Source organism: Dipteris shenzhenensis, chromosome 16, assembly GCF_047967505.1.
Source record: "Dipteris shenzhenensis isolate YYH24624 ecotype China chromosome 16, Dip_SZ_1.0, whole genome shotgun sequence".
NCBI lineage: Eukaryota > Viridiplantae > Streptophyta > Polypodiopsida > Gleicheniales > Dipteridaceae > Dipteris > Dipteris shenzhenensis.
This window is the reverse complement of record NC_141611.1, coordinates 23,064,636-23,092,606: the sequence shown is the minus strand read 5'-3', so window position 1 is coordinate 23,092,606 and position 27,971 is coordinate 23,064,636. Positions and strand designations below refer to the sequence as shown.

At 42.4% G+C, this 27,971-nt stretch overlaps 1 protein-coding gene across 4 annotated transcripts; it reads right to left on the bottom strand.

Annotated features, from left to right (window-relative positions):
* Positions 1-780: 780 nt before the first annotated feature.
* On the bottom strand, positions 781-27,167 carry MENG (S-adenosyl-L-methionine-dependent methyltransferases superfamily protein). Of its 4 annotated transcripts, none has more exons than XR_015542335.1 (10): positions 27,025-27,167; positions 26,816-26,943; positions 13,877-13,941; positions 2,783-2,873; positions 2,609-2,694; positions 2,373-2,506; positions 2,215-2,276; positions 2,039-2,138; positions 1,104-1,918; positions 781-985 (listed from the first exon to the last, which is right to left on the bottom strand). XR_015542335.1 is itself a non-coding variant. In XM_087387130.1 (10 exons), the coding sequence occupies exons 1-9, from the start codon at positions 27,134-27,136 to the stop codon at positions 1,818-1,820; spliced, it is 879 nt and encodes a 292-aa protein (XP_087243256.1). In that variant the 5' UTR covers positions 27,137-27,167; the 3' UTR covers positions 781-1,428; positions 1,774-1,817. The 4 variants fall into 4 exon arrangements, 3 of the variants coding, with proteins under 3 accessions (XP_087243256.1, XP_087243257.1, XP_087243255.1); XM_087387130.1 differs by having other exon boundaries at positions 781-1,428; positions 1,774-1,918; XM_087387131.1 differs by having other exon boundaries at positions 1,774-1,918.
* Positions 27,168-27,971: the final 804 nt, after the last annotated feature.

Here is a 27,971-nt window from a genome sequence, read left to right as displayed (position 1 = left end):
GCACTAGGCATGTAGGGAAGTTTGACACAACACATTCGTAGATCTTCTAACTCTGCAAGACATGCCAAAAGATTCATCAAGATTCAATCCTACAAAGCAATTAGCATGCTCCCATTCATGTTCTCAAACAATATTTGTGAGTTTGTCGAGGATGAAAAGACTCCCTAGAGAGTCAAAAGTTTTTCAATGTTATCTATACAAAAGCTTATGGGCATATTTGTGAAGACGCCCTAGCACGCCTATTCCATGTGCGAGTAGGAAGTGATCCAAAACCTTAAATAAGTACACAACTGCACAAAGATCTCTTTCAACGTAGATTATGATATTCTGCAAGAGGATGAATTTATTGTATCATAGGACGCTAGATTCTTTGTGTGAATTGGTCTCATCTCATGGAGTCCGACTCTTTGCAAGACTAGTTTATACAAGCATAAAATATTTTGGACCCAGCTATATATGTTGTAGTGTGGTTGTTGACCTTCACAGCCGTATTGCCATTTTTCTAATCAATCAAAGAGCTTCCTGTGATACAGTAGATTGATCCTCTTGGAGAATATCATAATCTAAGGTTGAAGGAGATGCTTATACATGTTGGAATGTGGTTCCTGAACTTCACAGCGGTATTGCCTTTTTGCTAATCAATTAAAAAATGAGCTATTCAAGTAGCCATCAATGAAGTCAACAATGGGCAAATGACTATCAACGGGAGAGACTAAACCAATGAAATAGATAAACCAAATGATCAACAAGAGCGGTACGAATAAGGTACGTGGCCCACAATAAATAATTTGCCCTTACAACCGAAGGGTGGAAGCAGTACTTCAAAAGAGCTTTAAAAAGTGTGCCCGCTTTTAGACAACTGACCAGTTCCATGTCATATGTCTCACCTAGAACCCCTGTCCATTCTGTTTTATCTCCACTGTTGGTCAATATATCATTTCCTTTTTGGGGTGAATATTGTAATGTCCTAACAGTCCTGCGATTTCTGAAATTGCAGTTCAACATTAACAATATTAGCACTTACTTCTGTACTTTTACAGAGGCCTTGATCAAACCGGTAGTTAACAATGTAAGTAAATATGCTTTGGTCTACAATCACTTACAGTCTGAAAGGACTACTTGGACTACTTGGCTTTTAAGTCTCATGAAGTACATCGTCATAAATTTCTTTGGGGCAATTGAGCTGATGTCAACCGCTTTTCCTCCAATCAAATGAGGTGCACAAATGCCTGTGACTTTCTTAATAGCTTGTATTCAGGCAGAGCAATGCTGAAGGACTCTCAGATGTGTGCGCCATTTCTTTTGCCTTTGCAAATTGTAAATCTGCACACGAGCTTTATTCATGTCCCATGCAAGGAAGCAGAAATAACATACCCTTTCAAGTCAGCTGGCTGACTACTATTGATAATATATTCCTTCCATCATTCACTGCAAAGTCGGAGGAAATATATACAGTGAAAATTAATTCAGAGACGACTATGGAGAAAAAGACCAAAACTCTATGAGCTTAGAATTGTCAGGAGAATTAGTTGGACGTAGAGTGTGATTTTAACTGAGAGAAGCCCCTCCCAAAGTACCTACTAGGCTTAGGCTTTCAGATGTCCATTATACATATTTTCCCACCAACCAACTAGGTGAAATTCTATTCGGTCAGACATGCCATGCTAAGACAATTCATTTGAAGATCTTCCATTTTTTATTGACAACTCTAGTCCGAGTAACGGATGACCCAGTCCTTGCACATGCCACTTAAAGGCATGTTAAGGGCATTACCTTGCCTCACATTCATCATCAGTACCTCAGCCTCCAAAGCGACATCATCTTCTCACAACAAGTGTCCCCATAAACCCTCCTGCAAATTCATAATGTACAGCATGAGAGAACCCTGCTTCTTTTGCTAGTTTCTCCTGTTCCTTTCCTGTTGTAGAACCAAAGGGAATAAAGTCACTTAATTCCATGCACAAACTGCACAGCACACAAACTTTACAATCCAAAACTACTCCAGTTGCATTGCATCCCAAAAAAGAGACAGAAGCACCTGTCGGAAAACGGGCAATGGATTCCTTGAGATATGCATACTCCTCTTGCAGGCCATATTGGGTGGCCACAGGTACCACAAGATTGTCAAGCAGCCATTCCTATCAAAAAACTAGAAGTGAACAAAGTGAAGACTACTTTGCAGGAAATGGGGAGGGGGGGGGAAGAAACTTATACCTGAACGAAATAAACAGAAGGCTTGGTCGGTCTGTTAAAATCAAGAATGGAAGCAGTAGACCCTGCATTTTAAACAGAGTTCGATGACCATAAATGTGTAAGAACACTGCCGAAAATAAGCTTTTCATAAGATCATCATCTTAATACAGAAAGCAAACCTGGCTTTACTACACGGCAAATTTCACTGAGAGCACGGGGAATATCAGCAACATTGCGTAATCCATAACCAACTGTCACCGCATCAAACGTTTCATCCGCGAATGGCACGTATAACGCATCACCTTGCAGCCACCTGTTAGGAACCATAAATTAGTGTCACAACAAATAAACTTATGCTAGAAACTGCGTCAACCATCAAACAGGCTGTAGCTAAACTTCTACAAACTTCACTTACTCCAGGTTACTCAGACAAGTACTGTTAGCCTTTTCGCGCTCTGATGCTACGAGCAGCTGCTCCTCTGAGAAGTCGAGGCCTATCACCTAAAAATCAATAAGCCTCATGAAGTTTTGCCCTGTCCAAAAGACCTTCTTCCCAATACATAAAGCATGTATCTTCAAGCTGACTGACCTTTCCACTGGGTCCAACCTTTTTACCAAGAAGAAAGGCTAGATCACCACTGCCACAGCAGACATCGAGCACAGTATCACCAGGTTTTGCTCTGAAAATAACCACAAATGGAGAGATAAATACATGTACCAGAGACTAATCTCTTCACAAAACTTGCTCCTCTCTAAGTGTGGACTACGGAAAGTGTTTCAGCCACAAGGATAGTTTTACATCACCTAGAAGTATGTAATGAACAAGTATAGGGCACTATCAATTTTGAAGCTCCAAGCATGCCACAGAGCAATATTCTCCTCCCTGCCTTTCTCTTCTCTTGCATTGGAGACAGATCCTATGTGCCTAGGGCCTGTTGACATCCCTTCCCACTGAGCTGGCAAGCGGGATCCAATTGCCTACAGGGTCCTGCTTTAGGCCCATTGTATTGACGGTCATTTCCCCCAAGACCAAATTATTGATCCATAGAATATTAGCCTCACCTCACCTCTGTCATTGCCCTTAGGTTCCCATCCAATGTCTACCTAGATAAAGGTTTAGCAGCCCACAAAGCTGGCAATGCCAGTATAACAGAACGGAAGAAGGAAGGGAGCAAAAAATGGTTACTAAAAAGCACGAAGCACGACACTTGTAAATTTATCAAGCCCAAAAGGCACAGAGATGGCAAATGCTAAGTAGCAGGCTTCAAAAAGCTAAGAGATCTATATCCTCTAGAAGAGATAGGCGGACAAGACAGCATGAAAGTAAAATTAGCTCAAGGTCAGAGAGCAAGATTGTGCTTTGAAACAACGTTTGTTCGCAGGGCTTCCTAAAGATGGAAATAGAAAGCAAGAAGCAACCACATGCAGGAACTGATAAAAGAGAAGCTAAAAGGATCTAAAAAGCATAGATTGCCTACAAGGTAAGGCCTCAAAGTCAAAAAGGAAAGTTGAAACCATCAATGATTAGCCAAAATCACAAAATCCATAAAAAGAAAAACGCATCTAGAAGACTGTCAAGTAGTGCTCTTTTAGATTAGGGCTTGCTTTTTGGTTGATTCTTTGATTCAATTAAGAGTTAACTCTCAGTAACCAAATTAGGGTGATCTTGACAAAGTGTCCCCACCACTCTAACCACACATCTTATTAATAAATTAATTAGGGTGCTAGGTAAGTAATCCCTAAGCAGGTCGAGTTTGGAGCACACAATGAAGACATACACCTCCTCCTCTTGAGCTCCGCACCTACTAGCCCCGCAGCATGCCCTTCCGTGCCCCTTTCCAACCTTGTCCGCCGTACTTCCTACTCACCCCCTTATGCATCTCCTCTGCCCCCCATCTCCTACGTAGATCAATTGATGGAGCCTGGTGAGCAGGGAGAGATCCCAATCGCGAGCGGCCACTTGACATTCGCTTCCGTGACACCCAAGCGAGACTAGCAGCACTCCGACATAGATTGGCCCTACAGGACCACCCAGAGATATCTATGGATGAGGACCTGACATCCCTTCCAATTGAGAAGCGACGTGCCCTTATGCAGCAGTGGGATGTGGGCTGTTCTTCATGATGGTAGACTCCTAACCAGCCCCCGTCGCGGGCACCTGTCTGCTCTCCCACATAGGGGGCGGGGTCTATGAGACTCAGGATATCGAGACCCTATCGTGTACCATTTGGAACTGTAACGGTACCTTATGGTCAGATCCAGGGAATTTCCCGGAGTCATACACAGGACAAGACATAGTCTTTTACACAGAGACGCGTCAAAGTCTAGAGTGCCCGCTGCCGATAGTCAGCGGTTACACATGGGAGTCAGCGTTTAGAGATGAGACAAGGGAAACAAGCGGAGTGCGAGGGTCCGGAGGAGTGACAGTAGTTTACAGATCATCACTCGAGGTTCCTATGGGTCTGTATCCAGCGTAAAGATAGCCGTGATCTTTATATAGCAGTATGCTACTTTCCACCTAAGACATCCCACTTTGTCAGGGATATATGTGAGGAGGGTGAGACATTGCCATACGCATCTCTTCATCCAAACATCCTAGATTTCTCGATCTGCGGGGAAGTCCTAGTTGGGGACTTCAACGCGAGGATGCGCACACATCAGGTACCAATTCTAGACTTCCAAGATGCTGCCAGATATTGACCTTGATGAGGCAGGCTTAACACAGGTATCTGCTGATAGACGGGGAACAATCACATCATACAGTCATGCACTTTTGGATATGGGCAAGATGCACGGCCCTCCTCAGGTGGCTTCACTTGCTTTCCACATGGGGGAGGGTCTAGGGTAGTTGACTACATCATGGGATCCTCTGCCTTCGCATCGCACATCATTGACTCCTCCGTTTCACCACCACCCTAGGGGCAGATCACACCTACCTCTTTCTCAGCATCTCCACTGACACGACCCCGCAAGATCACTGACCTAGAATCTCGTCCTCAATCCAACCATCCATAGGCCCGCATCTAACCCAGGTGTCCCATACCACCTGAGCCCATCCAGAGGACCCTCGATACACCACCTATGATCCGCCATGTAGATGGCTAGAGTCCCGGCCTAGGTCCAAGCCCCATCCATCAGTTGAGGAGCGCTCAACTCAACTCCACGATAGCACTAGCTCTCAATCTATATAGAAGGAAGCCCGCTATAAATAGCATGATGCTATGAATAGCTCCCTCCATATAAAGCGAGCACTATATATGAAGCAATCTCTATATATAGCAATCTCGGCTAAAAATAGCCATCCAGCCCTATGCTATCCCGTAACCCACGTTCACCTGCTATCCAACCCTAGGTACACCAGACATCCAAGCATTTTGAAATTTCATGCTCTATTTTTGAAGGTGCTTCTATTGTACCATCTTTCCAATTAGCTCTATAAAAGATGCATATTTTCTTGGCTATTCAACATGTAGCACATATTTTCGTTCATTGAAGAAGTGTTGAGAGGTTCTGGTTCACCCATACTATAAACCCTAACCTATTGCCACCTTTAAGTTCAAGGAATAGATACATTGTTGAAACTCATTAGCTTTGTTGGATCCCTATGATTTTGAATTTAAAAGCGCTTAAGAAAATTTTAAATCAAATGTGCAAATTTCAAAAACCTATCACTAAGAGTTCAAAATTCATACTCTAAGCTAGCTGTAGATGATCTTTTTCACAATGATTAAAGTTCTTAGTAGAAGACTGCTTTATGATGCATTTAGACCATCAGTTCATAACTCATGATGGAAGAAGTATCAATGGGCAAAATTCTGACCAAAGATGTAGTCCCTTGATCTATCCTCGGAATACCCCTACATGAGGATAATCGCTATATCCAGTCAATGATATTGTTCTATACATGTATATAGTCAACCATTATATGAATAACATCCTATGTGACCCAAAAACTACGGAAATATACAATCCAAGATCTCTTAAAACAAGATCCACTATCGAATATCCTGTATAAACTTGTGCACAATAAACCGCTCTTATCACAAGATCATCCAATTGTTAGGATCTCTTATCTGGGAACACCAAGTTCCAAACAAGGCACTAACAGACCATCATCAAAAGAGATGTGGTAACCCTCCCTGAGATTGAGTCTAGACTATGGAGCTCCACGGTTGAACCCAAAAAATATATGGCTTCTCTCAGGTAAATAATCTTAGTCGGTCCTTGCAAAAAATCTAAACAAGTTACCCCCAATTCAATTCATTCTACTGGTACTTCACCCTAGAGGCCCTTGGGTATTGTTTCACGCTGAATTATACCACCACATCGGAGAATCTTAAATTCAATTCATCCTACTGGTACTTCACCCTAGAGGCCCTTGGGTATTGTTTCATGTTGGATTATACCACCACATCGGAGAATCTTAAATGTAACATACCTTAGTGTCCCATACCACCAAAGTATACTGTAAATAAAAAAACTTTGTGGACAATATGAGTGAATCAGGGTAGCCAATCCCTCTTCAACTCAGATGATCCTAGATTGAGTCAGGGTGGCAAATCCGTTCTCAATCCTTTTCTTAATGTGATTATATCACCCCCTTGTGTTACAATACCCCAATCAATAGGTCAAAGAAGAAAACAAGTAGGTAGCATCCCTAACAACTCTTGAATCCTAACTATCCATGACCTCGAGCTAAAAGAGTGAGAATCAAAATGACCCCGCCTTTGGACCTGATTCAAAGAAGGTATCCAACAAGGCCTTCATGTGTCCAAATGGTAACTTCGAAGAAATGTCATAACTCACAATCACATCAAGATCAAACTTCAAATAGAACCAAAACATGAATCTATTTAGCAGGATTCGAGAAAGGGAAATCTTATTGCCTTTGTTAAATCTAGTTTAATATGTAACAAATACTCAGGCATCATCAATATACCATATATGTAAAAACGTCAAGATATAGGCAAGAAAAGTATAATTTGAAAAAACCATCAAATTATAAATGCCACTTAGTTACAAATCAAAACCAAATTAACCAAAACCCGGTCAATTTAATAGCAAGACAATTTAGAATATAATTCATACAAAATTGGGGAACATCTTGAACCAAGAGTGGTTCAAAAGATCCAGTCGAGCCAAAAATAATTGGAATTTGGGTGTCTGTCAAAATTGAGCATTTCAACCTCTTCATCACTTCTCAATAACTCGGAAGAGGTACAAAGACTCTAAAACAAGCTGTCTACATTTAGAACAACACGAGCCTTCTTCAATATATTTCTGGTACTGATGGGTTTTATAGTAGTGAAGAGCTGCCCAAAGTTCATCCATCAAGGAATCCATCTCTCATAGCAGGTCATGAGGTCTACAAGGAATAATCTTCGCTGTAGCCTCGTCCTCCATCTCGATTAAATAGTAATCAAGCGAAGGTGTTTGGTTACTTTGATGTCCTTCCATGGCTGGGAAACAAGTTGCACAGGAGAGGGACTAGAAGAAAAGCAGCTACGTCCAAACTCGTGCTCCTCACGTGAGCAAGAGAGAATCCGGTGCTGTGTGGAATCAAGGAAGAAGGTGGGTAGAGGATAGCAGGAAAGATGGCGGAATCTGGTAGGCTGATCTCATATGAAAAGAGGGTGGGAAATTCGCCTTCATGAGCTGAATTGCTGAAGTGAGAGAGAGAGAGAGAGAGGAATCCCGGGTATACAAATAGCCAGGAAAGGCCATCAAAAGCTAGGCAAATTCAAGGTCTCTGCTTGCTTTAGAGCAAGTGCTTTCCTTGCTAGAGAAAAAAAAAAAAGCAACCTGCTTTTTGACCAAAAAACAGTCTCGCTTTTAATAGATCTTGTCACGTGAGAGGTCATTGGATGATTCGGAATGGCTTGCTGTTCCGAAATAAAAAATTTTGTGTACCAGATATGTCGGATCTTCGACCCAAGATTCTTTGGGAGTGTCATGACGCACCAATGCAGGATATCCCACGGTACATAGGACTCTGTCTCTTGTGAAACATACTTTTTTACTCGCCTAAGATGAGAGAATTTGTTCAGGACTATGTGGTAGGTTGCCGTACTTGTGAAGTGACCAAGGCAGAACGCCTTAGGAGCGCGGCGTTGCTACAACCCTTAGACATTCTTGGAAATAAGTGGAAGAGCATTTCCATGGATTTTATTACGGGATTGCCATGAACACGCAAGGGTCACGATTCCATATGGGTTATCGTCGACCGCTTGACAAAGATGGTACCTACTAGATCAACGGTCATAGCATCTCAGTTAGCTCAACATTTTGTTGACAATTGTTTCATCTGTATGGGATACCGTCTGACATAGTCAATGATAGGGACTCTATGTTTACGAGTGAATTCTAGACGCTTATTTTTGATAAGTTGAAGAATTGGCCAAGTTGCATATGAACTGGATTTGCCTCCTAATGTAAGGATTCATCCAGTCTTTCATGTCAGTAGACTGAAAGAAATACTGGGTGCTGAGGATCAAGTAGTTACTCCTCATGAACTCATTGAGGTTGAAGATTTAACCTTTCTACCACACAAGCCTGAGAGTATTCTTGGCTTTCGGAACGTCAAGTTAGAAATCGGACAATCACAAAATACAAGATTAAGTAGAAGGATCGTGTTGAGAAGGACGCTACATGGGAGACATTGACTAACCTTCAGAGAGAGTTTCCGCACTTTCTTTTGAACTCAAGAGTAGTTCTTAGAGGAAGGGGAGCAAGTCATGTGCACAGATTGTATATGATGTGTGCTTAGGCGCACAGGACTAGCTTTGATAGCCTAGGGAAGCTAGTGGCTAGGCAAGCGATTCTCAGGTTGGGTTGCAAGGGCAATGGACGAGTAAGGGTTCTAGCTATTTTTAGCGATCTTCCTTCTTCATTCATCCCTAGCTTTAGAGAGTCTGGGAAGCTGGATGGGACAAACTATCCCATATGGAAGGTGAAGATCCACCGGAGCCATCTGTGGCTCGGAAGTTGTGGAAGCTCGTGACCGGTATTGAAGAGAGGCCAGAGGATGTTCTAGACAAGAAAGAAAGAATTTTGATTCCAGTAGATGCAGACAATCTCGCAGCATTCAATCAATCGGACGAGAAAGCACTCGTGGCAAGGAACAAGCCAAGCAAGGGCAAGTTCAAAGATTCCAAGAACAACAAGACCAAGAATGCAGAGAAAAAGAGGCAGATGAAATGCTTCTACTCTGAAAAGCTTGGTCATTCAGCTAAGGAATGCCGCAAGAGCAAGGCAGACCTCAAGCGAAGGAGTCCAAAGCCAAGGAGGAGCCAAAGTCTGAGTCGGCCAACGTCACTATTGGCACTATCTTTATCATTACTAAGTACGGCTCAGCCTACAGAGTCAATGAAGGAAAGGAAGGCTGGTACGTGGATAGTGGAGCCTCAAAGCACAAGTCCAACAAAGAATGGTTCAAGACCAAGGAAGGAGTCCAAAGCCAAGGAGGAACCAAAGACTGAATCGGCCAACATCACTATTGGCGCTCTCTTTATCATTACTAAGTACGGCTCAGCCAACGGAGTCAACGAAGGAAAGGAAGGCTGGTACGTGGACAATGGAGCCTCAAAGCACATGTCCAACAAGAAGTGGTTCAAGACCATGGAAGGTACGCATCCTAACTCCAAGGTCACTGTGGGGGATAACCGGACATGCCCTGTGAATGATGTTGGTAGTATCCCATTCATCACGACTACAGTAAACGAGGAGCTGATTTCCGGTGTACTCTATGTAACGACTTTGTGCAAGAATCTCATCTATCAGCCGGATGGACAAACACAACATGTCGGACCTATTCGACGACGGCAAAGTCACTATCACATCCAAGGCAAATGGGAAGGTGGTGGCTCATGGCGTCGAGGGGCATGGGCTATATCCATAGTAGAAGATGTATCTTTGTGGGATACAGTGAGAAATCCAAGGCCTATCGCCTTTACGACCCGGTGAAGAAACAGATCCTTATTAGCAGCAACATGATCTTCGAGGAGTCAGAGCCCCACGCTGTAGAAGAGGTTCAGGAACTTCCGATATTACCGCCACCCAAGGTCACCATCAAAGAGGTGGAGACCACTGAAGAACCTGAGGAGGAGGAGGATGAGCAAGACGTTCCAGTACCGGCTCCAAAGGCATCTCCAACAAAGGCACCTCCGTCAGAAAAGAAGCTACCTCAGTGGTATTTGAAGACTTTAGTAGACTCACGGGTCACGGAAGTGTGGCGGTCTCAATGCAATGTGAAGACTCCCTCGGCAAACTATGCTATGGTGGCTTTGCTTGAGGAGCCCAGATCCTTTGAGGAAACGAGGGATATCCCAGAATGGGAGGATGCTATGCAAGCAAAGATGGATGCCATTCTGAAAAATGACACCTAGACAAGCCGACCAAGCGGAAGGTAATTGGTACTAAATGGGTGTACAAACTTAAGTTCAAGTCTGATGGGAGCTTGGACAAGTACAAAGCTAGATTGGTGGTGAAAGGCTATGCACAGTCAGAAGGAATTGACTTTGATGAGACCTTTGCCCCCACAGCCAGGATGGTGACGATACGTGCAGTTATTGCCTTGGTTGCTCATCACAATTGGCCTAAATTTCAGATGGACGTCAAGTCTGCATTTTTTAATGGGACCCTGGAGGAGGAGGTATACAGCCATTGGGATTTCAGATTCCAGGATCCACATCAAAAGTATGCAAGCTGAAGAAGGTCTTATCTGGGCTGAAACAGGCCCCCAGAGCATGCTACCAACGAATAGATGTTTTCTTTCAGAAAATCGGGCTTCAACGGAGTCCATCAGAGGCAAATCCTTATCTTGTCTCAGAGGGGGATTTGCGGCTGGTATTAATCTTGTGTGTGGATGACCTCATCATTACAGGAGATCATGCGAAGAAGATTGCTCAGGTCAAGAAACTTCTCATGGAGGAGTCCGAGATGACGGACTTGGGAATACTTCATTACTTTCTTGGGATTGAAGTGAAGCACGGAAAGAGCTGCATCTTAATCTCACACGAGAAATATTGCAGAGAGCTACTCAAACGCTTTCAGATGGAAGATTGCAAAGTGGCAGTGAATCCCATGGAAGCTGGTCTGAACCTGAGTGTACATGATCCATCTCAGCCGGTTGATTCATCACTGTATCAACGCATGGTGGGTATTTTGTTATACCCTCACCAATACCAGACCAAATATTTCTTTCTCAGTGGGATTGCTTTGCCAGTTCTCCGCCACACCCAAAAAGGCCCATTAGCACACAGGCATGAGGGTGCTGAGGTACTTGAAAGGTACTTGCACCTATGGTATCACTTACACGAAAGGCATTGAGTTGGAAGGTTTCATTGATAGCGATTGGGCAGGTGATGGTGATGGTGATGGTGACACCCAAAGATCGACTACTGGGTACTGTTTCATACTCTCATCAAGAGCCGTGTCATGGCTGAGTAAGAAACAACCTACTGTTGCCCTTTCATCAACAGACACAGAGTACAGGGCTGCTTGTATAGCGGCATGCGAGACATTGTGGCTCAGGTTGATCTTAGAGGACATGAACGTGACTCAAGAAGATGCAACAGTGATTATGTGCGACAACCAGAGTTGCATAGCAATTGCCAACAACCCCGTGTTTCACGCACGGACGAAGCAGATCGAGGTTCACTACCACTTCGTTCGAGAACTCGTCGACAAAGGTGTCATAGAGTTGATGTACTGCCCAACTGACGACAACATCTCGGATGTCTTAACGAAGGCGCTCCCCAGGGAGCAGATGGAACACCTCATTAGACGCATGGGGATCAGCCCACAGTTGTGTCATTGAGAGCGGGTGTTAGAATGTCACTATCCCCACCTGTGAGCCCCCGATTCGAGGGGACAAGGGGGCAGGAGACAATAGGCATATGGGGGAGAGGTATAGCACTCAAATACCTGGCTTTCTGGATGAGGATCTGTACCAGATCTGAGGCGACAGGAAGCAGCACCTTGCGTGGAATATTGCGCCAGCAGAAGGGAGGTATGCAGGGTAGTGTTTGGGCCTAGCAGCAGCAGCCCACAAGCCCAGCAAAGGAGCCTACTTATAGGCCAGACCAGTCGGGTCTGGTCGGCCATCTTCTGCCCCATATAAACACCAGATCTGGTCAGTTAGGGCTCCCTACCAGTCAGTACATGCAGCAGGGGACCGACCCCTAGTCGGCCACTGCTTGAGGGCTCCTGGCCCTCCTATAAATAGCCCCCCCAATCCCCCTCATTCTCCATCAACCTACACATAATGCCTTGCATCCAGGCAGTGTGCTAGGAGAGGGAGAGTGCTCAGTTTGTGACAGCAACCCTTGCTGCCTTTTGTGCTCAGTTCTGAGCTTTGTCATCCCACATTCTGTGGACGAATACATATCTGAGTTTTGTCTCTATCTCTCTTGAGAAAGGTTTTAAGTATGAGTGTGACCATCTATCTAGTTTACTGAGTGTTGTATGAGCTGCGATCGGAGTGAGAGGTGTGAGAGATTCTATCCTCCTATTTCCAACACCCATATACAAAGGTGGCTCTATAAGGAGTTTCTCCTGTCTCCCTCCTGAGCCCATCTGTCGCGGGCGGAGTGGTACAAGAACTTTGCTTGCTGGACCTCCGTGGCCTGAAGATCAAGCCTCGTGCCCTCATAACGGTCACCTATTGCACCATGTTTTTGAAATAACATTCCCCAAAAAAAAAACATTCCGCTCATTGACACAATATTCAAGGTGGCCTTTTAGTTTAGATCATTTTTCAAAAGCAAAGCCTTGAGGCTGAGTGTGGCATGCAGCATGGAACACTCCAGCGCTACCAGGGCAGAGATTTTGCAGAAAGGTTCTATGCTATGACAGCCATTGCAACAGAAGCAACAAGCTAGACGAGGGAGGAAAACAACATACCTACAAATACCTCAAGGAGCATGGCTAGTCATCTGAATACTTCAAAGAAACCACAAAGTATTTGAACAAAAAATTTCTCAACATAAAAGTAGTAAACAGTTTAGCATCAAAAGCAACATACAATGAGACTGTACCTCTTCCAACTGCTCCCACAGCTTAAAGAAGAGAGATGAGACTCACGAGTCACCATATCAAACACCCAACTCTTTGGGAAACTCTCAAAACCTTGAATATTCTGATTGGAAAAAGCTCATGGTTTATTCAGGCTCATGAGTAGGATTGCTAAATATTCAAAAAATATGATAAGACAAGAAGTGACACTCAATTAAATGATAGGGAAACAAGGCGGCACAACTACGAAGTCCCCATCAGGGAAAATGGTAGAAGAGGATAGAGAAGAAAAGCAAGTGAAGGTGAATTCATATGGGGGGGGATAGAAAAAGGAGAGGAGAGAGGTGGGGGGGACCAATAAATGTAAGAGGGGAGGGTCCCATTAGTTTGAGAGTGGGAATGGAGCCCCTTGTTATACATTTGAATACCCTTGCCATAGTTTTAATATACCATACATGTAATAAAGGCCCGCCTCAAACCCTGAACATTAAACCTTAAATCTCGCATTTACATAAAGGGCCACCTAACAACCATCTAACCCCTCATCCACTCTCCATTCTATGTAGTGTATTTGGAGACTAAGGACCATTAGGCCAAACAACCACCATCATCCCTTCCTAACAGGACAAAAATAAATCATACACATGAAGATATGAGCAGATATATTCACCTGCTCCAAGAAACTGCCATGCGCTTCCAAACTCTATGTTGACCCAAGCTTAACCAATCGTTCAGCTGGCAGAACAGAACAGGAACTTAAGGAAATGCTTTAATCAGAGAATAATCTGAGTCAAACGAAGTCAGCATTGTACTCAAACTTTCCTTAAAAGCCATAACATAAGTACAACTACATACCTATCTTATCATCATCCTTCTATTAGAACAATGACATAACAAAAAGAATGGCATCCTAAAAACAAAAACAATAAAATCAATAGAAATGAGGAAAGAGCCTGGTGGAATGTCATATCACAAACATTGCCCAAATGTAGTTAAGGAAAGGGATTAGCATACCACACTTTACTACTGCCCAATCTGGGCACGAGTTACAACACTGTAATGGAGAACTTTCTCAATTTCAGCTCAAAATCATGGATTCACATTTGCACACATTGGCCTTACCTTGAAGTGGAGATGTAATTTTACACTAGAACATTCTCATAACTTCATTGCAGACATAGCTGCAACAAAAGGTGTTGAAGCAAAGGTTTCCCAGAATCATATTTTCAAAGGTCAAGTTTTTTTAAAACCCTGCCAACCTTCAATGTTAACTGTATTATCCTTGCAATTTTAAAACATTCATAGAATCTATTGCATTCACACAATGATCTTGAGCAAACATTGCCAAATCCTCTACGTAGACAAACAGCTCCATAAGCAGAGGGAAATCGTCTCCTAGTCCCCGTTGTACAACAATGACACGTATTGTTCGCTATGGCAGTGGACCTATAGGAAGGCCATTGATCTTTTGCTGCCAAAGGCTAGTCTATGGCCAAGACTTGTTGGATATATTAAAGCAGTGGTCAATGTTAGGTTAATAATAAGGTTAAATTTACTTTTTCTCTCATTGAGGTTTTTTCTCCTTACCCACAATTAGTAATTGAGTTAGTTGGTCGAGTTAATTGTTTGTAAGGGTCTTAACCACAGTTAGGATTACAGGGTTTTATACCCTTGTACTTCATTTCAGCCTCTTATTCTCAATACAACAGTTCAGTGAGTTGTTTCTCCTCCACCTTGTGCACCTCACTTCCATTTTCTCACAAATTGGTATTGCAGCAGGTTGCCTCTCGCTCCCATGTCCCTCCCTGGCCTTTCAGGAAGCACTTATGTGGGGAAAACCCTCAGTTTCGTCATGAGAAAACCCTGCTAGAGAACTTGTTTTCAGTCATCTGCCTTCAATTTTGGCATTCAAAGAGCTCATGGATCTTTCTACAATAGACCATCCCTCATTTTCTGAAAATCACCTACATTTTGCTGTTTCTAGGTGATTTTGCTGCCGCTCGACCTGTCCCAGTCTGTTTCTGCTGCTGCTGCTCGTCTGTTTCACAGCCCCTACATTTTGCTGTTTCAAGGTGATTTTGCTGCTGCTCAACTTGTCCCAGTCCGTTTCTGCTGCTGCTGCGCGTCTGTTCCAGAGTCCCTAGATCAGCAATCACGATTCCTGTATAGCTTTCAAATCTAGAGGCAACATTTACTACTATTCTGAACTGCTTCAACCTGTTCATAGCTGTTTTGAAGCCTCGAGGATACTACTGTTTTTTGGATGCTTCGCAGGTTGCAAATTCGCTCAGCTTTGCCTCATTTCTGCTTCCATTTGGAGTGCCTTTTGCCCTCAGAAATTTGAGGTTTTTAGTCACCGTTGCTTGCATTTTTATGTCCTTGTGCCAATTACTTGCAGGCACAAGTATAATTTCAGCGTGATTGCAGTGAATTTTGTTGGGTGCAATTCTGTGCATTTATCTGAGATGGCTCAAAATCCCAGTGATGTGTTCAGAGTCCTCGCTCAAGAGAAGTTGGATGGCACCAACCATTCTCTTTGGAGCTTTATGATTAAGAATCCTTTGGTTTCAAAAGGACTGTGGATTTCGTGACAGGTAATGATGTCCGCCCTGGAGTTATATCTCATGGCATTCCTCTGCAACAACAAGGAGCTAGTCATGGTGCTGGCAGTGATGGGCAGTAAGCCCCAACCCAAGCACCTGCTCAACTGACACCAGAGCAGAGAAGATGGTGAGATGCCCAAGATGCACAAGCCTCGTCTTTAATTGCACTTTCAGGGAAGAGGGTCATTATACCTCATATCAGGTCCTGCCGGACTTCTAAAAATGCTTAGGGAACTTCAGAAGTAATGTATGAAGCCTGCAATAAGGCAAGGATCTCAATTTTGAAACAAGAACTTGAATTAGTAAGGATGCATGAAGGAGACAACGTCAAACATATGATCAAAATTCATGATTTCAAGGAGCAACTCCTGAATATAGATGAAGTTATTCCATATGCTCAGCTTGTCTCTACTACTTTGAACTCCCTGCCAGAGTCATATTGTCTTTTCATACATCGCTCAATCTTTCCCTTAGGGGAAATCCAAATTCACTCACCTATCAGGAGCTTGTGGGACATCTGTTGCAAGAGGAGCAGAAATGGAAAACATGTCAGTCAATCTATGTAGGGAAAGCAAACACTTGTTGCTGCTAAGTACAAAGGATTTTGTTGGTTTTCAGCTAAAACTTGATGCAGGATGTCACAAGGATACAAATAAGCCCAAGAAGAGGAGCAAATGCCATTACTGCAAAAAGCCAAGTTACCACATCTCTGAGTGTCCAAAGAAAGAGTCTAGCGTGGCAGTTGCAAATTCCTTCACATTTGGATCCTAGTAAGGATGATTCTACCGCCAACTTTGTACAGCATGATTGGGCATATTATTCACTTGCAGTTATGATGCATCTTGGAAGTCATGTTCATTCATGTTAAAGATAGTGCTGCCTTTCACAAAAAGGGGATATCATGTCATTTTTTAAGATGATAAGTGCACGGTTCGAGATGGAGAAAATAAGTGTGCCTTGGTAATGTCAACTACTCTCTATGTGGATTGTTTCAGCCTTGATAGTTTTGAGAAGCGGTCACACTTACTACTTCCGCCTTTGCCATGCATGATGCAAAGCTCTGGCATGCCAGGATTTGGGCAGCTTGATGCTATTACAAAGATATCAGATGGATTATGCATTGTCACATTTTTGGAGGTTCCCCCAAAACATGTTTGTTAGAGTTGCATTCTCGGCCAAATGCACAGATTTCTGTTTCCAGTGGATCGTGTTGTTCGGGCTGCTATAAAATTGCACCTAATTCAAGCTCATGTTTTCTGTCCCATGAGGACTCCATCCTTGGAAAATCTTCTCTACTTTCTCACAAATTGTTTGCTTGATCAAGGAAAAATCGAAACTTTTTATGGTCTTCAAGCACATCATTTCTTTGGTTGAAAATCAATCAGGTACAAAGTGCAAACCCTACGTTCTGACAGAGGGAGGGAATACATGTCAAATGAATTTGCAAAATTCTACAATCCAGAGCCAAATGGTGTGGTTGAACGTAAACATCGGTCACTCATGCAAATGGCTAGATGCATGGTTAAAGCAAAGGAGCTGCCACACAAATTTTTGATGTAATGGATGTATATTTGCACTTTTGGTTGCTTAGCCTTGCACATGTACCTCAAGAATTGAGAGGAAATCTTGATGATAAAGCTCCTAAATCTGTGGTCTATAACAAAGAAAGCAAGGGCTATCACCTCTACAATCCGGTCTCATAAAGCAAAGTTTTGTCAATAAAGACACCATTTTTGCAAAAAATTCACATCAGATCCTTGCTGAACTTAGTAAACAGTAAAATCATGGTTCTTTTGATGACTTTGCCCATAGATTTTGATGCAAAAGCTGATACACCTGCTGAAAATCAGATTTTGCTGCAGGAACCATAAGTTGGAGGTGCTTCAAATCAGCCTATCCTGTTACTCAGCAAGATGTTGATGTTGTTGTTGTACAGGAAGGTTCAGCCTCGCAGGAAGCAAGAACAGCCTCGCACTATCCATGAAAGCAAGCTTTCTGCCCCTCTTTCTAGCCGAATAGGCAGAGACACTTTCAGATACAGCTTTGGTTAGCAATCTCTTGTTAAATTAGGGTTGGCCACCTCCCCACTTGTGAGCCCCTTATGAGGAGTGCATCAGGGGGGTGCACCATAGAATAAGATTAGGCATGGGGGCTGCCATGTGGGAAGCGGAGAGAGAGAGAGAGGAGATACCTAGCAGATCAGGGCCACCATGGTGGGCAGAAGTGGTGCAGTGCCACAGGGCTGTCCATGGATGGAAAGGACATGCATGTACAGGGAAACCTCAGTACGGATTGGTTGGAAGCTTTCCAAGGCATGGAACAAGGCTGAACAAAGACGGAACAGGTGCAGCAAGTTATGAAGGGCTGGGCTTGGAAATGAGGCTGGATATGGGCAGGCCTGCCTGGGCCAGTGGCCACCTGCCATGTGGCTGGCCATGCAGGGCAAGCCAAAGGCTAGAAGTATGCCCCCAAAGGGGGCTTTATAGGAGTCTGTTTTAAGCCTGTGAGCAAGCCAGCAAATAGACTGTGCATCAAGACAAATATAGAAGCAACACTTATATATTTCTGTCTGTCCACATACCAGACACAATATAATACCAAAATGTTCTCTTACTATATGCCTGGCACCTTGAGATCTCTGAGCCCGCGTGCTCCACTGAGCTTATGTAGACTCTCTGTCCAAAGATCCTTCCACCTTGCTGTGTGGATACCAGCCTAGGTGGGCTGCCACTCTTGAGCTAAGTCTGCAGCACTTATAGGTCTCCTTCACCTCTTGGATGTAGGCCCAAGGAAGCCCTCCTGCTGCTCCTTCCTGCTCCTGAACTGGCTGCTCCAAAGGATGAGCATGGAGGCCCAAATGGCCCCCTTATATAGGGCACAAGACCCTGCCAAAAAAGCCGACTAAACAGTCATTACCAGCCGACAAGTGGAGCACGTGGGCTTAGAGATCTAGAGGTGCCAAGCATATAGTAGGAGAACATTTTGGTATTGTATTGTGTCCAGTATGTGGATGATATTTGTCTTGATGCACAATCTATTTGCTAGCTTGCACACATGAATGGTTGTGAAGTATACACATGTTTATAAAGCTTGATTCAGTAGTGAAACACTTCCGTGTTACGGAAATTATATTTTCTGATATATCTTGCTTTGGATATTATTACTTTAGTCAAGTGTGACTATGGCAAAGTACTCCATAGGAGCGCACCAGACGCGGCGGGGGTCCTAGTGGATACTTTGTGTGGTTAGTTGGGGATGCCTGACTAGCTTGTGTTTTGCCATGCTAGATGGTCAGTATTGTGGGTGATTCCATGTTACTACTGATGTCACTGGTGTTATTGGTGTTGTGCTTGATTATTGTGCTTTGAGCGCGGTTATGTTGGGATCGGTTGATTCGGTGATTCGTTCAATCGATTGTTAATAACTAATGTAATTGGCGGCTTGAGTACAGGTGATGGAACTCATAGCGAGGATTGGAGTTAGTGCGAGGGTACCGATCGAGGTGTCGCACAGCGCATTATATATGGCCATGGGCCAATTTTGTATAATCAAAAGAGATAAAGTAATACAAGTGTGTATGTGTATGTGTAGAGTATACATATACATGTACAAAAGAGCAATTAAGAAACGTGAGAAGACATATCTGATTTTGGTGAATACGGTAACGACTACTCAGCCAAACACTAAGCCTACACACCAAAAGTTTCTTTCTCAATTTTCTGATTGTTTCTTAGTGGATTTACCGCCTGGACTACCATGTTCTCGACCTGAAGATCATATGATAGAAATCTTACCAGGCAATACTCCACCTTGCAAAGCTCCTTATAGAGTCAATCAGATAGAACAAAAAGAAATTCAAAAGCAAGTGGAGGAACTATTAGAGAGAGGATTGATAAGACCCAGCAGTTCTCCTTATGGAGCTCCTGTCTTATTAGTCAAAAAGAAGAATGGAACCTATAGAATGTGCATAGACTATCGTGCACTAACAAAATCACAGTGAAGAACAAATATCCAATCCCTAGGATTGATGATCTTTTAGACAAATTGAAAGGAGGGGCCAAGGTCTTTAGTAAGATAGATCTCAAATCTAGCTATCATCAAGTTCGTATGGTAGAAGAGAATATATACAAGACTGCCTTTAGAACTCAAACGGAACATTATGAGTTCCTAGTTATGCCTTTTGGGAACCGAATCTTTCTCAAACACCAAAATTGTGTGGTAGTATTTTTCGATGATATTCTGGTGTTTAGCAAAGATGTTAAGGAGCATAAGGAACATCTGAAGCTAGTCTTTTCACTCTTGAAAGAAAATCCATTGTACATAAATCTTGAAAAGAGCAGTTTCTTTCAAGATCAGATAGAGTATTTGGGTCACATTGTATCCGCCGATGGGATTTGAGTAGATCCAAAGAAGATTGAGTGCATAGTTACATGACCTAAACCCCGAGATATACATAAATTAAGATCATTCTTGGGATTATGTAGCTTTTATAGAAAGTTCGTCAAGAATTTCGCATACATTGCACGTCCATTGACAGACCTTCTTAGAAAAGCTAAACATTTCTTATGGACCGAGCGTCAAGATAAATCTTTTACAGCTTTGAAAGAAGCTCTCACACAAGCTCCTGTGTTGCAACTGCCCGATTTCTCGAGACTATTCTTTGTAGTTGTAACCGATGCTAGTGGATATGGAATTGGAGCCGTACACTAATGCAAGATGGACATCCAATAGCATATGAGAGCCGAAAATCAACACCAACGGAATGCAATTATAGCACATATGATAAAGAACTAACCGTTGTTGTGCATGCCTTACGAATGTGGAAACATTATTTGATGGAATCTGAGTTTCTTATCAAAACCGATCAGCAAAGTATCAAGCATTTGTTGACTCAGCCTCTAATATCTGATAGGCACATCAAGTGGGCATCATTTATACAGAGTTTTCAGCCCATGATTCAGTATCAACCTGGAGAAGAAATGTAGTTGCTGATGCTCTTAATCACATCACTACTGTAGAGACCCAACCTTTTGAAGGTATGAAGAATTCTTATCAAGGGGATCCAGACTTTTTCGATATATGGAACAAATTAGAGAATAACAATTGGAATCCTATGTGGGACTATTCATGCAATGATGGATACCTCTTTTATCAAAAGAAATTATGCATCACTCGACCCTTTAGACAAATTGTAATGGAGGAAATGCACCAACCACCATATATGGAACATAGGGGAGTGACTCCCACTTTACAAGTAATAGCAAGAGAATTTCATTGGCCTACTATAAGAAAATATGTGGCTAAGTTTGTAGCCGAATGCATCACTTGCCAGATGATCAAGAGCTACAAAGGAAAGACCCCAGGATTGCTAATGCCTTTGCCTATTCCTACGCAACCTTGGGAACAAATATCTATGGATTTCATAACAGATTTTTCTACTATAGCGAATCAAAATGATATGATTTGGACGATAGTAGATCGCTTTAGTAAGCAAGCTTATTTCATCCCATGCAAGAAGACTTTAACAGCTCAACAAGCTGCACATTTATTCATCAAGCATATCTTTGTTCATCATGGCTTGCTAAAGATTATAGTGTCTGATCGAGATTCGAAGTTTTGCAGTAATTTCTGGACTGCATTATTTCATAATCTAGGCACTAAGTTAGATTTCTCTTCAGCTTTTCATCCGGAATCGAATGGACAAACTGAAGTTACAAACAGTAATATGATAAGAGCTTATGCAAGTGTCAACCATCTCTTACAGTTTGCTTATAATAATACTCCTCATTCTGCAACTGGAAGAGCACCCTTTGAGATTATCTATGGGAAGGTTTTACCTATTCCTATCACACGATTGACCCATAGAGTGGAGGCAGCAGATGCATTTACCCATGACTATCAAAATATTCTCAAAGAGGTTCGAGAAGCCATTGCAATCGCTCAAGAGAAGTACACAAAACAAGCTAATAAGAAACGAAAACACATGCTTTTTAAAGAAGGTGATTATGTACTTCTTCAGATTGAGAAAAGAAGATTGAAGAGTATTGAGAAATGGCCAGTAATCAAGATGTCCCCACGTTTTTATGGACCATTCAAGGTGATTCAGAAAATCAATGATCTAGCTCATAGGCTTGAATTACCTGATAATTGGAAAATACATAATGCTTTCCATATCAGACTCTTAAAGCCCTTCAAAGGACCTTTACCTATTCATCCTGTCTATGAAGAGGCTCCATTGATTGTTGATGAAGAAGAAATTCTAGAACCCGAATACATTATTGATGATCAACAAACCTCGACCCAAAAAGAAAATGTCTATATTAAATACTTGCTCAAATTTAAGAATCATCTGAGAGATGATGCTCAGTGGATGCCTGAGCGGTTCTTTCGAACTTTCCCAAACCTCATTAGTTCCTATAATCAAACATGCAACCGAGGTCAGTTGCAATCCAAGCAAGAGAGATGTTACAGAAATTATATTTTCTGATATATATTGCTTTGGATATTATTACTTTAGTCAAGTGTGACTATGGCAAAGTACTCCATAGGAGCGCACCAGACACGGTGGGGGTCCTAGTGGATACTTTGTGTGGTTAGTTGGCGACGCCTGACTAGCTTCGCCTGACTAGCTTGTGTTTTGCCATGCTAGATGGTCAGTATTGTGGGTGATTCCATGTTAATATTGATGTCGCTAGTGTTATTGGTGTTGTGCTTGATTATTGTGCTTTGAGCGCGGTTATGTTAGGCTCACCTATCAGTCTTCCAATGCAGGATACCCTCTGGTGGGATTTCATTTTCTAACATCTCTTTGACGTGTATGAACCTGATACTTTTGAGGATGAACCAGATATGGTGCATTAGATACAAGCCATACAGGCTGAAATAGACTCTATTCAGAAGAAACACGCTCGGGATTTGATGGATTTGCCTATTGGTAAACAGGCAATTGGTAAAAAGGGGTTATACAAGTTTAAACGGAAATATGATGGTACCATTGATAGGTACAAAGCATGGCTAGTTGCCAATGCCTATGCTCAGAAACATAGCATACATTTTGAAGAAACTTGTGCCCCCACTTCAAGGATGACCACCATCATGTGTATGATTGCAATGGTTGCACATTTTGGCTGGCAAGTGCATCAATTGGACATAAAAACAGCCATTCTGAATGGGGACCTCCTAGAAGAGGTGTATGTGAAGAAGCCCATAGGTTTTGTGATGCCTGGTTAAGAGCACAAGGTATGTGGGTGGCATAAAGCAAGCTCCTTGAGCATGGTATGATAAGGTAGATGCATATCTGAACAGCAACAATCTTTGCAATAGTCCAACTGCAAGCACCTCTACAACAAGAAGGATCGAGGTGATTTACTGTAAGTTTGCACTGCCACAACTGCACAGGTATATGCATAGCCCCAAGACACTACATTGGCAAGCTCTCAAGCGTGTTTTCCACTACTTGCAAGGCACGTGGTCATTTGGATTGATGTTTTGCAAGGGATGACTTGCATTTGCATGCTTACACTGACTCGGATTGGGATGGTGATTATGACACTCTGCAATCAACCAATAGAAACTATTTCTTTTGGCGATATTCATGAAATGCCACAACTGCACAGGTATATGCATAGCCCCAAGACACTACATTGGCAAGCTCTCAAGCGTGTTTTCCACTACTTGCAAGGCACGTGGTCATTTGGATTGATGTTTTGCAAGGGATGACTTGCAGTTGCATGCTTACACTGACTCGGATTGGGATGGTGATTATGACACTCTGCAATCAACCAATAGAAACTATTTCTTTTGGCGATATTCATGCATTTCATGGTTGAGTAAGAAACAATGAACAGTTGCTACCTCATCTTGTGAAGCTGAGTACAAGGCAGCTTTTACAACAACAATTGAATGTGTTTGGTAGCGATCATTGCTTGCATATCTACATGCATCATTGAAGTCTCACACATTGACAGTCAAAATGCTTTTGCAGTAGCACGAAACCTTGTGTTTCATGCCCACACGAAACACATTGTAATTCACTATCATTATGTCAGACAACAGTTACATGCAAGGGAGATCAGCCTGATCTTTTGCCCAACAAATCATAATGTGCCCAATCTAGTCACCACGGCATTAGCTCAAGAAAAGTTAGGCTTTCTGCAAAGCTTTATATCTAGATTCTAGAATACATATGCTTTTCAATCCTTAAAGATTGATTTATCTGAAGTTGAAACTTGAGAATCAAGATTGAAAGATTGAAATAATAGATTCAAGAATACATATGCTTTTCAATCCTTAAAGATTGATTTATCTGAAGTTGAAACTTGAGAATCAAGATTGAAAGCTTGAAATAAATTTGAAGAATGTGTTGGTGTTTTACATATCCTTTTTGGGTTTCTTGACTTATATTCCTCTTTGTTAACTCTAAACTTGAGTGTAACATATCTTAGTAGCCAATAGCCTTGAATATATATATTATTATTTCGAAACCTATCCGTTTCGTCTGACAACACGAAACAAAACGAAACAAAACCAAGGCTTAGGAGGCCAAATAAGACCACAAGGGAGGTGAGAGAAGAAAGGGATCGTCAACTACTTCCATCTCTGATCAGACCACAGGGATCAGATAAGCCAGAGATCCATCTAGAAATCAAACATGACTATGTCCTTATTCCCGAGCACATTCTGGGCCATCAACAGCAAGAGACATGACATCAACTCACCACTCAGTTCCTCATTCAATGGCATGATCTTGATGATTTTGACTCTACTTGTTGGCAGCCGGATGAGGATATGCAGCAGTACACTGACATCCTGCAGCAGTAATTGCAGCATCAAATACAAGTCATTATACATCAGTCCAACGCCTCAAGTATGTGGATGCCAAACTTTATAGACAGCTTACAAGCAGCCTTATATATCTCCAGCCAAGCTTGGCATTTCCAACAGTCCACAAGATGTGTCAGTTTATGGACCAAACAATGGAGATACATTGTCATCTCCTGAGATAGAGTACAGGACGACATCACGGCAGTATATATCTAAATGAATCCAGGAACATGCCCAAACTCATCCTGAAAAATACAACACATCATGCAGTTCAGTCACTCCTAAGATTGAAAACCATAAACTCCATCACAAGGGACTAGCTACTATGACATCCCCACAAACGTCATCAGCCCCCAACAGTGGGTCTAGACCATAGTATAAACATATGCTCTCACACATACAAATCCACACACCCACACATACTTGAGCATGCATTTATACAAAGGTCTTCGTACTGAGTTTCTGTCAGCACTCCGGAGGTGAAGGGTAGACTCAGACGGGACAAAGGTAGCACTAAAGGAGAAGGCTAATCAAAAAGTAGTCCACATTCTCTTCATTCACGCTACAACTGCTTGTGAAGACTATATGATCTCATTTTGTGGACGATAGAACCGCAGTATGTAAAACCACATGGACCATGTTTCATACTTCTACTTAGCATAGTCACAAAAAACGTTTCGTCTATTTTGTTGTTACGTTGTTTCAACAAGTTTTGTTTCGTAAAATATTAAAACAAATGCTTCATGATTTGGGCGAAACACCATTTCATCCAGAGCATTTCGTCTTGTTTTGACATGTTTAGTGACGAAACATTTTGTCACATTCCAATAGATGAAACGCGTTTTCATGTGACTATACTACTTAGGGAAATTCTGATGCCAGCTGCAAATACCTTGCAAAAGACTCCCATGCTTCATGCTAGCACAAAGCATATTGAAGTACAGTTTCACTTTATCAAATATTTTGCACTACCAAATACCTGATATCTTTAAAAAGCCACGGGGAGGCAGGGAGTCTTAATGGTGCAAAGACAAGAAGTTAATGCGTGGTTTTATATATTTTTGATGCCCAACTCTGGACCAGCCAATGGTCACATATAAAAGTTGACATTAACTAAGCATCAGGGCAATTCGTGTATGTAATGGGACTGCAAAAGAATTTGGCCTGCCATGTCATCTATGGTTGTGAAAAGCCTAATTTTGCATTTCATAGGTTTGAACTAGTTGTGCCTTGCAAGTATTTTTCACACTAATATACAAGCTGTCCCTCTCCACCTATGACACTTCTATAAAGAAAGCCAACCATTTTCTCCCTTCTTTTGCATTCATCTATTCGGTCCCAGCCAACCATCCCGTTCCTTGAACTTTTTACTCTGATGGAATCACAACTACTGGAGAAGTCGGCAGCATAACGACATGTCTGTTGTAACATGACCTTTGTAGTCTTGGAAACGGCATTAATTCATCCAGGTGCAGCTGATCCTCCTTAAAATGCTGGACATTGCCTAAGGTAAGCAATCTTTATATTTAGATCTTAACCATTCCTTCCATAAGGAGGACCTTTTCCCAGACATTTACAGTCACAAGACACTTAGCCAGGAGAAACGAACAAACTGGAAACTGAAAAGGAAAAGACATCAGGGAGGCTTCGGTTCCTCCCTGAAGGATAATTCATTGCCTTGATTGCTTGTGGCTATGACTGTGCAGCATAGTAAATGACAGTGGGAAAAGAATCAAACAGCCTTTCTACCGGTCTTCCCAATTCATTTGTTTTTGGCTTGCTAATCCATCTACAGGAGTCATAGCAGCAGACTTTCTATATGAGAAAAAAAAGGCCCGTTACAATGACTTGCTTCATACACACATAACAGAATAACTGTGTCAGCAGTTCAATTGATTATGGATTCTAGCTAGATATTGGGGAAAGAAAAGCTAGTAGCTTCGCACCTACCACCTGCTTTGCTTGTCTATCACGACTATCATTAATGTTGAGCTTTACCATGGGTCCCCGTGCACCAGCAAGGTGTTCCACAAGCGAAGCACAAGGTAAACCCTAATTATAATCCTTTGGGGACTACTAAACAGAGGCATACGCACGTGAAGTCCTCTCGACTCACAAAGCCATGTTACAACTCTCACCTTAGTTTAACACTATAAACAAGACTTCATCTTTGTATAGCTCACATTGTCATAAACAGGTGCAATGCGGTTGAAAAGCTCTTGGCGTTCTGCAGCCATCCTCTTTGTGGATCCATCTGAAGGCAAACTGGCCGAATGTCGAAGCATGTTGGCTGCTCCCACAGGAATTGGAGCTACAAAAGTTCACAAACCCCAAAAAAGAAAAACGTAGCTGAACTTCCTTGAGCAAATGAAATTCCGAAGCCAAGACATACCTGAACCGCCCCATCCCAGGGGAGAAAATGCTGCTCTCAAGACATGCAGGCGGGGCAGAGGCAGAGCACCAAACGTTGCGAAAGTTGGGGATGTGGATGCTAAAGCTCTCATCACGGCTCCTGTTCTTACTCTCGCGGTTCATTCTCCGACTAATTGTCAAAATACGAATTGCTCCTGCGACGTGTCATTTAACGAAGGTGCCACGTGTCGTTTAAGGGCTTTTGAGTTGGAGAGGTTTATGGAATTCTCAAATCTTATGACGGCACGTGGCACATTCCAAGCCGTTAGATTTCACAAAAGAAAAGCCTAAACACCCTCTAAATATAACCCCTCTCTAATTTCTCCTCTTTTTTCCCTCTCTCACCTCGCTTATAGGCAACACAACAGTCGCTCACGAGCAACCAACTAAGGTGGACAAAACGCCCAAACCGCTCATTCGAGCAAGAGCCTGTGCCTTGAAGCCTTGTTGGGGGACTTTAATTCAATCAATGAGGACTCACTCTCCCCTAGCTTCCCTCCTCCATCATGCATCACACATGACTGATAAACTGGTTAACTACCCTCTAAAAACTTATTTGGGGCGGCGAGGGGATTTAATTCAATCAATGAGACTCACTCTCCCCTAGCTCCCCTCCTCTATGATGCATCATTGATAGATAGAGATCGATTCGACTACCCTTATAAAACCTATTGCTTTCTCCATTTTTCACATATGACAATCGTTTTTTTGCTACGGCAAATGAAGAAGTTGTTTGAGGTGAAGGAAGGGCCTACAAGGTTGTATGTTCTAATTTGAATAATTATTGGTCAATTGTGATCTAAATTTTAATGAGAAAAGCTAGAAGACAATTGAGTTTTATTTCAATGTAATTAAATATATTCTAGTGAATTGTGCTTTTGTTTCAATATTTGAATTAGATTTTTAGGTATGCTCTCAGATTCAACT